The 14,126-nt window shown below is 45.6% G+C and overlaps 1 protein-coding gene across 2 annotated transcripts in view; it reads left to right on the forward strand.

The window, feature by feature from the left end:
• Positions 1–14,126, forward strand: part of LOC147748415 (uncharacterized) — a 114,767-nt gene that overhangs the window by 96,629 nt on the left and 4,012 nt on the right. For both annotated transcript variants that reach the window (XM_086961284.1, XM_086961293.1), the window contains exon 5: positions 13,224–13,332. In XM_086961284.1, coding sequence (XP_086817410.1) covers positions 13,224–13,332 — 109 coding nt within the window. The remainder of the gene's footprint in view (positions 1–13,223; positions 13,333–14,126) is intronic.

Here is a 14,126-nt window from a genome sequence, read left to right on the forward strand (position 1 = left end):
ATCATCGGTTGACTGGCTCCTTGAGGTTGAATAACTTTGTGAGGTTGTATCAGTGTCATCATCTGTTGACTGACTCCTTGAGGTTGAATAGCTCCATGAGGTTGCATCCGTACCGCTTTCGCGATCCTGATTCATCCTGGTCTTTTGTGATGGTGACTTGGAGTGTTCCATGACGCTCTGTCTCTGGTTTCTTGACTCTGATTCACCCTCCCTCTTCTCAGCTTTGTTTGTTTGTGATGGTGACTTGGAGTGTTCCATGACGCTCTGTCTCTGGTTTCTTGACTCGGATTCACCCTCCCTCTTCTCAGCTTTGTTTGTTTCCTGGGCCTCTCCCTTAGGCATGAGGGGCGCCTCTTTCCAGACATCCATGTGTCTTGCATTTGAGTGCACGTCTTTTGAGAAGTCTTTTGCTTTTATTCGCACTCCAGCCTCGGCCCCTCTGATGATTCTCTTTAGCGACCATTGCTCCTGAAGAATCTTGCGCTTCGTGTCTGCGCTTGAACAGCCTTCGATTATTCGGAGCTGAACTGCTTCTTCATTAGTAAATGTGTTGAAGTGACAGCAGGGTACCAGACTTAGTAACCGGGTGATGAATCTCGGCAGTGGTTCTCCTGGTTCCTGCCGCGCTGTATTGAAAGCGATGCGAGCATGATCCACTTCCACCAGTGCATGGAAATGGGCACGTAGCTTCACTTGGAGTCTTCCATAGCTCTCTGTGTCCCTTTTGGGAAATGATCTGATTAGGCGACGGCCCTCGTGACCGACTAGCTGGAGGAGTAGTGTCAGACACTTTCCATCCCTTTGTTCATCGATTGCATCAAGAAAATCGTCTAGGGAATCCAGCCACCGGTTCCATTCGGGACCCAAGTTCTGACCGTCAGTCTGTGACACTGGGGGTGGTACTTCAATGCAAGGACTGGGCCGGTGGGTTGCTTTTACCGCCGCCATGAGGGGGATGTGTTTTGTCGGCTATCGTCGTAGAATTGTTTCCTTTGATTTCGGGCAGGTTCGCCACTCCTGGGTGACTACGGTATTCTGTCCGCCTTTAGCACGACTGTTTCAGGAGGCTTCACTGAGTTAGGCTTGGATTTCCCGATTTCGGAAATGGCCACCACTCAGCTGGTCCACACGTGACACTTGGCTCAGCACCTTCCCACTTGTATTGGGGTGGCCTGCTACCTGCAGGTGATTTGGGGTTCTCTTTGCTGTTGATCATTTGTCTTTGCGTGACGCGGGAAGGTTGCTTCGGTGCTTGCTTTTGTTCATTACGTTCCAGGCCTGTAGTTGCTTGGTGCATTTAGGATGTGCACTCGCCTGTGCTCGCTGACTTCGGGACTTGTATTTATCCGTGCTTGGTATGTCCAGGTCTGTATTGGCTCGTGCTCGTGGCGTTCTGGGTTAGCATTTGCTTGTTTTAGTGCCATTCGATGCTTGTGCCGGCTTATGCTTGTTTGCAGCAAGGCTTGCTTTTGCTCATGTCTGTTTATACTTGGAGAATGTGCTTGCTTGTGCTTGCTCTCAGTGTGTCTCTTGCACTTGCCAGTGCTTGTTGTGTTTACGGTTGTCTTTATTTGTATCTTGCGTTAATTGATACTCGTTGTTTTGTTATTGGTCTCGCATCCACCGTTGCGTGTCCTGATGCAACTCTTGCATTTACTTGTGTTTGTTTGTCTTTGTTATGGCTTTTGCCAATGCTTGCTTACTTGTATCTGTCAATGCGCGTTCACTGACATAGTCCGTCGCTGTTATTGGTCTCGCATTCACCTTTGCGTGTCCTGATGCAGCTCTTGCATTTACTTGTGTTTGTTTGTCTTGCGGTGGCTTTCCTTTCGCCTCTGTCGGTCTCTGGCATTTGCGAATGCTTGTTGCAGCTTTTGTACTGGTCATATGCTTGTGCTTGTTGAGCGCGCCAATGCTTGTTTCCTTTTGATGTGCCAGTTTACTTCCAACCTGGCCTGCCTGACTTGAATTACAAACTGTTGGTTGTTTGTGTAACAAAACCTTTCTTTCAGACGGGGACCCCCCTTTACATGTACTGGCCTGCCTGACTCAGCAATGGCCGCTCGCAGTCCTCACATAGGGGATGTTTGTGGCTGCCTGACCCAAAGATGGCCACCCATCTACTTCATGGGGATGTCCTTTTCAATCGCCTGACGTTAAGATGGCCGCCACCAGTCATTCACGAGGTTCGAGCCCCTCTTCAGTCTCAGTCACACTCGGTCTCTTCCTGCACTCACCGGGGATCCTTCCTTCCAGCAACCAGGACTTGGCAGTTCTCCTTTCACCCTCTGGCCACTTTCCACCCTTCAGGTAGGCCAATGCAGATCTCCGCGTCTTGTTTACCGCGGCATGCCGTTTCTCACGCATCGGGGGTGAGACCCGATGACGGCGGCATCAGCGCTCTTGTTCTGGCGCCTCCGCGAGTTTCGCTCGCTTCTCGCTGCACTCCTCACTCGTGCAGGACACTTCGGGGAGGCTGGGGTGGGCTCCCAGTCCCTTCCTTCTTGATTCCAGGCTTCAGGGCACACTCCCGAATTTGGCGCGAACGGAGCGCCGGACACCAGAGGGGGCAGCGTCTTACTTTTCACTGCTCTCACGTGGCCGCACACGATCTCCTGGTCGTGGGTAACTTCTCCACAGCTGACCTCAGGCTGTAGGCGGCGGCAGTCACGGGGCACAGGTGTCGCGAACAGCGATCGGGTCTGGCTGGTGTCCTGGACAGGTCAGCTTCTTTTTCTTGCTCTTCGGGATTGCTGGTGGGTCACCTCATCCCACCCTCGTCGCCAGCTGTCGCGTCGTAGTGGCAATAACGACCGACACTTCTTTATGGTTTCAGAGAGCTTTATTTTCTACATCCTTTCCTGACCTTGTCCCTACCCTAACTACCCGGTTCCTGTCCCCTGGCTCCTCCCGTTCCTGCTCCTCCCTCCTAGCTCCACCCCAACCACTAGACTGCCCCATACAATCCTACACTGACCTCAGCTACAACCTGGTAGTACTGTAGTGACAGAGCAACTACTAGTTACAAGACCGGACTGTTGGTGCGTGCCGCCCGTCGTGCACTGTGCAATGATAGTAATTGGAGGACGGGCGGTCACGGTCACCAGGTTCTTTATCCTTAATCCTCACCTTGTGCGTGTGTACATGCTGCCGCTGGCCGTGTGCAGGTTGAGGCTGCAGGCAAGAAGATGCAACAAACAGAATGGTCTCGGTCTCACTCTCCACAGTGACGCACTCCTCTGACTCCTACACGACGAGCGGGGCGAGCGTAGGGGGCGCGGGGCGGGCGTGAGCGCGTAATACGTCACACTGCTACAGTGCGGCGAGGGAGGGGGGGGGGGGTGCAGGCCAACAACAACGGTCATCACATGTCGCAGCAAGTTTACACTACAATATTTATGCCCAAATTGCTTATAAGAACTCTGTGCTTAGTGCTTTAGCTGCTCTGGCTGGTAACAAGTGAAGTGCTGCACTGCCGCCCGCCCTACAGTCAGCAGAGGCCGCCACGGCCGCAACGGGCCTCGGCCTCCTCCAGTCCACGGTCCACCAGACAGTCAGTGCCGGCCTGTGCGTGGTGCCGCCTCAAAAAAGGTGCCGCCTGGGGCGGACCGCCCCCCCCTAGCTACGCGGCTGCCTGCGGGCCTGGGGATTGGTAATCCATGTTTGAAGCTTGGCCTTGGCTAAATATCCTAACATTCTGGACAAATCAATTACTCTCCATGTGTTTAAAAATAATGTGTATAATCTATGTCTCTTAACGTGCTCCAGTTCCCTCGGGCCAAGATCTCCTTATTTAAAACTGCAATTCGAAAAAGTAATTTTGTGTTCTGATTTAAGTTTATGTTTAATTTCGTGCCACCTTGCCAAGTGGCACACGTTGCTTCCCTGCTCAGTGAGAGGTGACGTGGTGGAGGCTGGTCACAGAGAGTCACTGTCGCACTCCTTGAGTTTGTGCTCTAATCTTCTGTCCAGGCCAGGCGGGTAGCTAAAGTTCAGCTTAGCCTGCCATGCCTGATGCCCATTTTCTCCCTGAAATGCTGCCACTGCCAGACTCACGCAGCACAGCAATTAGGGTGCGGGTGCTGCCAGTGCCAGTGCACGCCGAGGTCTGACACTCCGAGACAGGCCAGGAGCATGCAGGAGGCAGAATGAATTATGTCCGGCCTGCTTCAGTTCAGTGCGCTGGAGCTTAAGTGCTCCCGTCGGCCAACATCCGTCGCAAGCACTACCTTCGTAGTGCTGTGCATGTCCATTGGCCGACGCGGCACGGCCCACTGATTAAAACCGCTGCTACGCGGAATTCACGCCGCGGTTAAGCGTTTAAAGAAGCATGCTGCGCCTGAGCACTTTTAATTGACACCACATCGCAGTTTGTCCTGAACGTTCCCAGCTCACCCATCAGCCCACCCTCAGCCACAATTATCTAGAGGGACTGAGTAGGACGATGCTCCTTTGTGAAAAGCAGGCGTGCACTGCTGACATCACTAGTGTGATGCAGTCATCAAACCTGGACCTGGGTTGAGCCATCCTCTGGAGACACACCAGGCTGGCATCTAAACCGAAGGAGAACAGGACCGATACCTACATTTATTTTTAATTATTACTGAGCCCACCGCCCAGGGGAGAAAAACTCAATAGACCCGGTCCGGGGAAATAAGTGCTAATGTTTAGCACCGGAAACCACTGGCGCAAATTAAGCACTGGCTTTATAATGAGAAATTACCGCTAAATTATGTGTAATTAAGAGTAATGCGTGAGCAAAAACCCTAGGCAGTCAACAACAATGGCAAACAAGTAATATCAAATGACAGTAAAAACTTCAGGTGTAGAGAAAGAAATTTAAAGTAATCATAGCTTTAATGTAAACAGATAAAAATCATACATGTAAATGGCATAACCATCACCACACGATGTAATAATGAGACTTAAAAAACATACATTTCATTACTATTTAAAGCATACATATACAAATTAGTATCACTGGTTTTTATAAAAAAATCACACTGTGGCGAGTGCAACTAGACGCGCGTTTCGGCGTAAGGACGCCTTCTTCAGGAGCCACAAAGAGGTACTGATATCTGAAACCCACAACAATTTCTGTAACCATGAATTCATCATCCCCCCTCCCTTAGTTTCTGAGTACGGCACAATCTTCACTTTTATGATTATATCAAATTGTTGTGGCAACAAGCTATTAGATTTAATCTTTTGACAGTGATTACTTAGGCCTTGTTTTTATTCTTGTTTATGAATACACGTTTTAGTGTGTCTTTTATGAAATGTATAAATAATGTAACACAAAGTGTAACAGACTGTCCTGCTATTTTTATATGTGTGTTTCAGATATCACTACCTCTTTGTGGCTCCTGAAGAAGGCGTCCTTACGCCGAAACGCGCGTCGTTTCACTCGCCACAGTGTGATTTTTTTAATAAAAACCAGTGATACTAATTTGTATATGTATGCTTTAAATAGTAATGAAATGTATGTGTTAGAATTACTGAATGAAGACAGGACTCAGATGATAGGAAAAGATACTCGTTTAATGACCATCCACTCTCTTCACTGGAGAGCACACCAACATTCCACGGGAAGCTTCAGGGTGGGAGAACCCAACAGGGGCAGGGGGTAGGGGTGGGCAGAATGTACCAACAAGGTTAATTCTAACACATCTCCCTTCCTTATAATGAGGACCAAATGACTCTAAAGACAGGATGTGAAAGTGGCTAACGTGGGATGGAGCAATACTAACAGGGAACAGCAGGAGTAATCAGCAACCCATTATATTTATACATTTACAATGTTATCAAAACTCCACCATTGACCATTTTCAAACTGGACCACATTTTTAAGCACTTTCACAATCTTGTTAGGAGAGTGAAACTTGCTGAGAGTGGTCCCTGACTTGGTGTTGGATCTAGCTTGTGCCATGTCCCCCACCTCCCACTTTCGGGCCTTCGCACCATGTTTCTGGTCGTACCATTGTTTGTATTTGGTTTGATGTTGTCTGACCTTCTCTCCTGCCTCTTCCAAATCCACTTCCCTGGCACATCCGCCTTTTAACCAACTGGGATTAAACTTAGTGCTCGGTTCCCTCCCACGTAAGGACACAAAAGGAGAGACCCCAGTTACTCTATTGGGTGACGTATGATATGCCCACTAGCATTCCTTCAAAGAGTTTTCTACGTCATGACCATTGATGGTAGCTAACTGGATATCTTCTTTAATGACCCTGTTTGCCCTCTCCACCAGACCATTTGCTTTAGGGCAATACAGGGCTGTGGTTTCATGATTTATGCCCAAGTTTGTCAGAAATTCCTGGATTTCCTCAGAGGGGAACTGTACCCCATTGTCAGTGATTAGTGTGGAAGGTATACCTTCCTCATAGAACACCTCTTTTAGGACTTGAATCACCAATTTGGTGGTGATGTTGTGCACAAACGTTTGCTTGATCCAGTGTGAAGTATAATCAATCAGAACCAACATGAATCTTTTTTGTACACCCAGATTCTGCATCGGCCCAATGATGTCCATCGCTAACTTGTTCCAAGGCTTGTTCGGGACACTTACTGGAGAAAAAGGAGACTTGTGTATAACTTTAGACTTATCGCTTTTTGCACATGCACCACACTCCTTTACAATTTCTTCGGTCATGGAATCCATTTTTGGGAACCAGAAATTTGTTCTTACTCTTGCTTTGGTGGCACTACGCCCAAGATGGCCTTCATGCGCCAAGTCGATGACTCTCTTCCGTAGATCCCTAGGGGGTATCACTCTATTGTTGCGATATACCTTTTCTCCAATGACAGTTCATTTCTGATTTCCCAAAACTCTTCAATTCCTGCTTCCACATCTTTCTTCTTGTTCGGCCAACCTTTTCTGACGTGCTCTTTTAAGGTACTAAGATCCTTATCCACCTTCATGCCATCTTCCCACTCCTTTTCCGTGATGGCAGGAAAGTCCATCATCATTATAGGACTGTCCAGAGCTTCCTCAGGGACACCCACCTCTGGCAATGGTGATCTTGAAAGGAAGTCTGCAATTTTGTTTTCCTTGCCCGGCACATGCTCGATCTTGAAATTGAAATGTTCGAGTCCTAGAATCCATCTGCTGCTGCGCGGGGTGCAATTCTCCAGGCCTTTCACAGAGAATATAAACGTGAGTGGCTTGTGATCAGTCCGTATCGTGAACCTCAAACCCCATAGAAAAAACTTAAAATGCCTGACCACCCAAAAACACAACAAGGCTTCTCGTTCAATTACGGAATAGTTCTTTTCAGGTGGAGAAAGACTCCTGGACGCGTAGGCAATAATCTTCTCATCATTTCCATATTTTTGGACTAGGGTGGCACCCAACCCATAGTTCGATGCGCCAGTTGCAAGAATGGTTTTCTTAGATGGGTCAAATGTTCCCAGGGCTGGGGAGTAAATTAAGTCCTCCTTTAAGGCTTTCGCCACCACTTCCTGCTCCTCATCCCACACAAACTCTTTGTTTTTCTTTAATATCTCTCTCATGGGCTCACACTTGGTAGCAAAATTGTCCACATACTTGGACATATATTCCATAAGCCCCAAGATGGACTTGAGCTCTTCTTTGTTTCTCGGATTGGGAGCTTCCTTTACTGCTCGGATCAAGCTGCTCTTGGGCCTAAATCTTTCTTCTGAGATCGAATGACCCAGGTATTCCACCTGTTGTACTTTTATTTTGCACTTTTCCTTCCTTACTGTAAGGCCAGCATCCATGAGCCTTTTAAAGACTTGTCTCAAAACACAATCGTGTTCTTCTCAATTTTTCCCATAGACCAAGATATCATCTTGGAAACACATGGTGTGTTCCACACCTTCCAAGATCTAATGCATCGCTTTTTGGAAAATGACTGCAGCTGACGCAAGGCCAAACGGCATCCTTTTGAACATGAATGCTCCGAAGGGTGTAATGAATGCCGTGAGTGGTCTTGAATCGGGATGTAGCTCGATCTGGTGGTACGCCATGGATAGATCTATCACACTGATATACCTTGCGGGGCCCATGGTGCTAAGCATTTCATTGATTACTGGCAAGGGATATCTTTCCACCCAGATACAGTCATTGAGACTGCGCAAGTCAACACAGAGGTGGATCCCTTCACCGTTGGATTTGGCTGCAATAACTATCGGAGCCAACCACTCTGAGCAATCTATAAGTTGGATTATATCCAGGTCACATAACTTGCGCAGCTCATTTTCAAGAGGCTCTTTTAATTTGAAAGGCACAGTGCGCAGACCGTGCACCACAGGTTTTGCATTTTGCTTTAACTTAATTCTATGTTGGAAATTGTGCAGTCATCCTAAATCCTCCTTGAAAAGCTGTTTGAATTCTTCACAAATCTTCTCCCCCTCTGGAAACTTCTCTGTGAGCAAAACTTGTTCAGGTCTATTGGGGTCTAATATGATTCTCAATTCCTTCTGGTGTACCCATCCTAAAAGATTAGAACCTGACTTTACTACATATACCATCCCATAAGTTTTCCTATCTTTGAATTGTAGCTGCACATTCTTCATACCTAAAAGAGGAATGGTTCCCTTGTTGTATGCTGTAGGAGAAATATTGGGGGTTTTTAACTCACTAATCGTATTGTTGCCCAGGGAGACATAGTCATCCTTATTGAGTAGAGTGAACGAGGAACAGGAATCTGCAAACATTTCAACACGTTCATCATCAATTAATATATCACATTTACGGTAAATAGAATTTACAGTGTCACTGACATCCTTTACTTGTAAAATAAACTTTTCCATTTTTTGTTCAATACATTTCACTTCTTTACTAGTGGCCTTTTCTGTGTTCCTATCCTGATCTCTAGTGTGAAATTCCCCGTCCTGACACACCCTAGCAAAATGCCCCCTCCTATTACATTTTTTACAAGTGACATACCTGGCGGGGCATTGGAAAAAAGTGGCAAAATGGTTGTTGCTACCACACCGGTAACACTTGGGACCCTTCTCTCTGTAATCTGTCCTGGTGTTTGCATTCTCCTTAAACCTCATCTTATACACCTCATTCCTGTCTTCAGCATCATTAATAGTTGCCACCACTTCTCCATCTGGTTTCATTTCCTTTACGCACCTTGCTGTGTGTTCCACTGACTTGGCTATTTCAATGGCTTCTCTTAGCCCTGGATTCTTAGCCAGTAATTTCTCTTGGATGCGCGGATTATATGAGCACCTCACAAGTTGGTCTCTTATTAAAGAGTCTGTGAGTTCACCAAACTCACACAGCTGTGTGAGACCCCGCAAAACAGCAATATAATTCTGTACTGACTCCTGTTTGCCTTGACTTCTTTTAAAAAATTTGTGGCGCTCTAAAACTACATTTATTCTATCTCCAAAGCGTATTTCCAATTTCTTCATGGTCTGCTCATACACATCCACTTCACCACCAGCATTACCTTCCTGCTCTGGCATGGATAGTGATTCATATACTTTACGCCCTTATACACCCAGATTATGGAGTAAAATATGTTGTTTTCTTATTGAATTAAACCTCTGTCCTCCTATAGCTATGAGGTACGATTCAAAGAGTTTCACCCATTCCTTCCAGGTTATCTCTGGTTCCCCTATGTCATTCAGGAAAGGTGGGGGTTGATTCATGCTTGCTGCCGCCATGTTATAAGGGGAAGGGGTAGAAACTGAAGGACTAGGGGGTAGTGTACTTATAAATCACAAAACTACACAGAATGTTAATGTAAATAGCTTCTCTAGAATAGGAGATACCACTGTTGTGCCCACAACTCGACAAATAAAATGAAATTTGTTATGGATTCTCCAGAGTGAGAGCTGAATTGAAGATAACACTGTTTAACCAAAAACCCACAGTACATGGGGCAACTGACTGTCAAAAAGCTTGCTGTTCCGGATAAGATTCTTGACTGTCCTTCTTTTCCACAACTTCACTTTATCCACGAACAGCCCTTGTCTGAACCGGTGAACTGATTCTCTGCCACATAGACTCTACTCAGCTACTGGAGCGCCAGATCACTCCTCGCCGGATACAGCTGATTCTCCACAGGCTGTGTGACGGGGATTGACGGCCCTTAGCTCCCGGTGCTCCGGCGACGTTCCCCTAGCACAGGAAGCAACTCGTGAAGAGGGCAGTCGGCTTCCGACTAGCTGACTAGGGAACATTTGGCGCAGGCGCCTCAACGCTGAATCTTTCTAGTCAGCACTTGACTGTATCCTGACGCAGCGCCAAGAGACACCCCGCCGACTATCCCCGCTGCAGAACTCGACCCAGGACTCCAACGATACGTTGCACACAGCCAAACGAAGGTTCTCAAGGAAACGCCAAAGGTACGTGAAAACTAGCAGCTCCACCGATCGTGGATAACTCTTACAGTTGTGAAGATCCACACTTCACTCACTTAACGAGGGAAAGGCTTCTTCCGCTAAGTCAACCGAATCGCACCTCTGTCCTTCTGCAAACACATGGCAACATTACATTTAGATCCGGTTATTCCTTTATTATCCCTTATGGTGTGCACAACGTCCACAATTAGAGTCCTACCCTGCTCATGAGCACACGTCTCAGATGGCTTCACAACGACCTTAATTGCTCAGCTGCCTCCTGGCAGGACAGATAATAGTCCGTCAGCGCTGAATAACTTCTTCTTGAAATATCCTTCCTTACGTGTAGAGAGAGTACACAAAGGGGAGATGGCCACTACTGCCCCCTGCTCAGTTCCGTCACCAGTGTTAGAATTCCTGAATGAAGACAGGACTCAGATGATAGGAAAAGATACTCGTTTAATGACCATCCACTCTCTTCACTGGAGAGCACACCAACATTCTACGGGAAGCTTCAGGGTGGAAGAACCCAACAGAGGCAGGGGGTAGGGGTGGGCAGAATGTACCAACAAGGTTAATTCTAACAGGATGTTTTTTAAGTCTCATGTTTACATCGTGCGGTGAGGGTTATGCCATTTACATGTATGATTTTTATCTGTTTACATTAAAGTTATGATTACTTTTAATTTCTTTCTCTACACCTGAAATTTTTACTGTCATTTGAGATTACTTGTTTGCCATTGTTGTTGACTGCCTAGGGTTTTTGCTCACACATTATTGTCCCTGCCCTAGGAGTTCACTGATATCAGTGTCCAGGGGGTCCTTGTTTTTCGCAATCCTAATTAAAAGTAATTACACAAAATGCATCATGAACTCAAAACATTACCTGAGTGGGCCGTTTGGATTAAAATGTAGCAATTTTTTTTTTATTTTGAGTTGATTTTTGGACGCTCATGGTCAAAGCACTGCCACTCACGTTTGGATGTGTAGTTTGAACAAAAAAAATCTGAAATGTTTGTTGACTGCCCACCTTTAAGAAATTACCATAAACATTCAAAACTCCAGTGCGCATTCAGATTTGTAGTGATACGCTAAAAAATTACCTGGTCTGCTTGGGGAAAAAGTCTTTTTGAAGTGTTTGTTGAATGCCTACATTAAAGGAAATGTTACTCACATACCAAACACTGCTTCTGCCCAATGGTACATCTCATTTAAAATTTCTACTGGAACAGGAGTCCCATTACGCGATGTGGCATAATAGCATAATCTCAGTAATTTTGTGTAAAGTTTGTTACCTGAAAATACCATAATTACGCCAATTACGCTGGCAGAATTAGAATTTCACCCAGGCATCACTATGCGGATTAGAACTGTCACATCCAAAAACGCTCTCATTACTAGAATCACTACAGGGCATCATCTTTAGGGAGTCTCAAGCTGTACTGGTTCTGTACCCTCAAACCAACAGATTAACCTGAAAGTACCAGGCCCGAATGCAGAGGATAGAATTTGTTACCACCAGCAGACTCGTACAAAGCGTTTGAAATTGCCCTCGCAACCGATTAACCAATGACAGAAGGAACACCCTTTAATGAGAAGGAGACATCCTTCTGTATGGAACTAGCCACTGACTCCTCCAACAAATCACACAGGTTTCTTTCATCTCCTTGTCATCCTCCACTTTATAGGCTTTCTTGTCAGAATCCTTATTCAAACTTTAAAAAAATATTTATACTGCAATCAAACACAGGGATTTAAACCCTCACCATGCATTTGGTTTAAATAAATAATTCAGGAATAATCAGAGGTCTGGCTTTGTCAGAAGAAAAGGGTTCAAGCTAAAGTACAAAAGAAACCCTCTAGGCAGTGGACTTCAAACATTTTAATGCTGTGCCCCCCGGGGAACAAAAACAAATCATCAGGCCCCCCCTCAAAATGTTGCTCAATTATTCTATTAAACTGGCAATATTTTAATATGTCTAGACTTATTTAAACATTGAAGTTAAGTTCTGTTACCGTTTTAAAAATGCGATCAAATCCACAGTTTGATTATTAGGAATGGGGGTGAGGGTTCTGAAGAATATTTGGAGTCCTTTTCTATTTGCCACCTTCTCCCAGCAAGGATAGAAGACAAAAGATGCTAGTGATGGCCCATTACCGAGTGGCTTGGTGCCACTCATCCTTTTCCTCGGAAAACCAAGCACTTCTTTTGGCCACAGCCTGGCAACTATTTATAATTTCTCACAGCTTTTGGCTCGGTTTGATAGTCTACCCCTTGAAGGCCCCTGGCAGGATTTGATATGTGTGTCACTCTGTGTAGAGTGTAGAGTGGAGGGACAAATTTAAATTTTAACATTTGCAAACGAATAACTATTGGCATATTCTTATTCAGAAGGAAACTATTGGGTGTAGAAATATTTTTTAGCTGTGCCGCACTTACTGAACTGCTACTGGTAAGAAACCGGACATTGTTTACAGAAAATTACATATAAACAGGGACTCTTGGGAGAACAGGTGACTGTTTGCATTTCTTGAACAGTGAAGTCGTCAATAATCTTCAGAATTTTATGTGAGGACCTCAAGGATTATTACCAGTGGGTGAGACTGTTGTAAATCCCTTTTGGTTCCACAAGGTTGAAAAACCTAAGTTTTTCAGTTGTAAAAATGGCTCGTCAACCTGCTGATCCTGAGAAAGAGGCTGGAGTTGTAGGCAAGCATACATCTAGATTCGTTTTCTAATATGATTCAAGCCTTTACACTTATTCATGTATTTAATTCCATAGCCATTTCACTGCTAGGGAGACTTTAAGCTATGATTGGGTGTTGAGAACGGTTTGATAATATGTTTCAAGTACAGAGTGGATATACACCAAATAAATTATTCTCTTTCTTCACAATGTTAGCACACAGGTCCCCCATCCACTCTCAGAGAGCGCTGAATGTGGAAACGAAGGATGAGAAACACAATAAAGGAGAAACATGGGCAGCTTGTCAACAATCAATGCAGCCACAGTGAGTACCCCACTTGTACAAGGAAAGAAGCAACAGTGTCATATAGCTTCGGATGATTAACTGTTGCCTATTACACTTGATTCCAAGAAGCGTACCTAGATTTTCATCAAGCAGGGCTACCTCATCCTACGCCAGTAGTGGAGACAAGTCATAGCCAAAGCGCCATTGTTGTTTTTAATTTCAATGGAGAAAAGACTAAAGACGTTGCTGTAAAAATGTACTATTAGTTTATAATGGTTGATCCACCCAGCACTATCGATCTAGCTATTATATTTCTATTGATCAATTCCTACCATAGCCAGGTCTGGGTCCTATTGCACCTCCAATGGAGACAAGAAATAGCCAAGATTGACCACCTATATCTCAAGGAAGTCTGCCATGTTCAGAGTCCTCTTTTGGTTCAGCAAAACATCCGGAGTAAACTTTCTATCCACAATGTTAACCCCCTTCCCCCAAGTCCTCGGGCAAGTACAACCATTACTTTAACTCTCTAGCCTCAAATTGACCTAAAAGCGGAACCATATACAATTTAGGCCCTTTTTCCGCTAGTCCCAAAGCGTACCAATTACAGTGGCACATCTGTCCCTTTCTGGTGGGGTGTTCCTAGGAAGACAGTGAGTGGACTGTGAGCCATAAAACATAAAATAAATGACAAAGAAGGCTTTTCCTTCCCATTATCCCTAACGTGGAAATGATCACTTGAGACACCCCTGTACCAGCAGTACTCTTAGGACCATAATTTTCGGATTGATGGCCTGGAGTAAGGGGGTTTCACTGAGATCTCACGAGCTTAT

The sequence above is a fragment of the Lissotriton vulgaris genome, chromosome 1_1, assembly GCF_964263255.1.
Source record: "Lissotriton vulgaris chromosome 1_1, aLisVul1.2, whole genome shotgun sequence".
Classification (NCBI taxonomy): Eukaryota; Metazoa; Chordata; class Amphibia; order Caudata; family Salamandridae; genus Lissotriton; species Lissotriton vulgaris.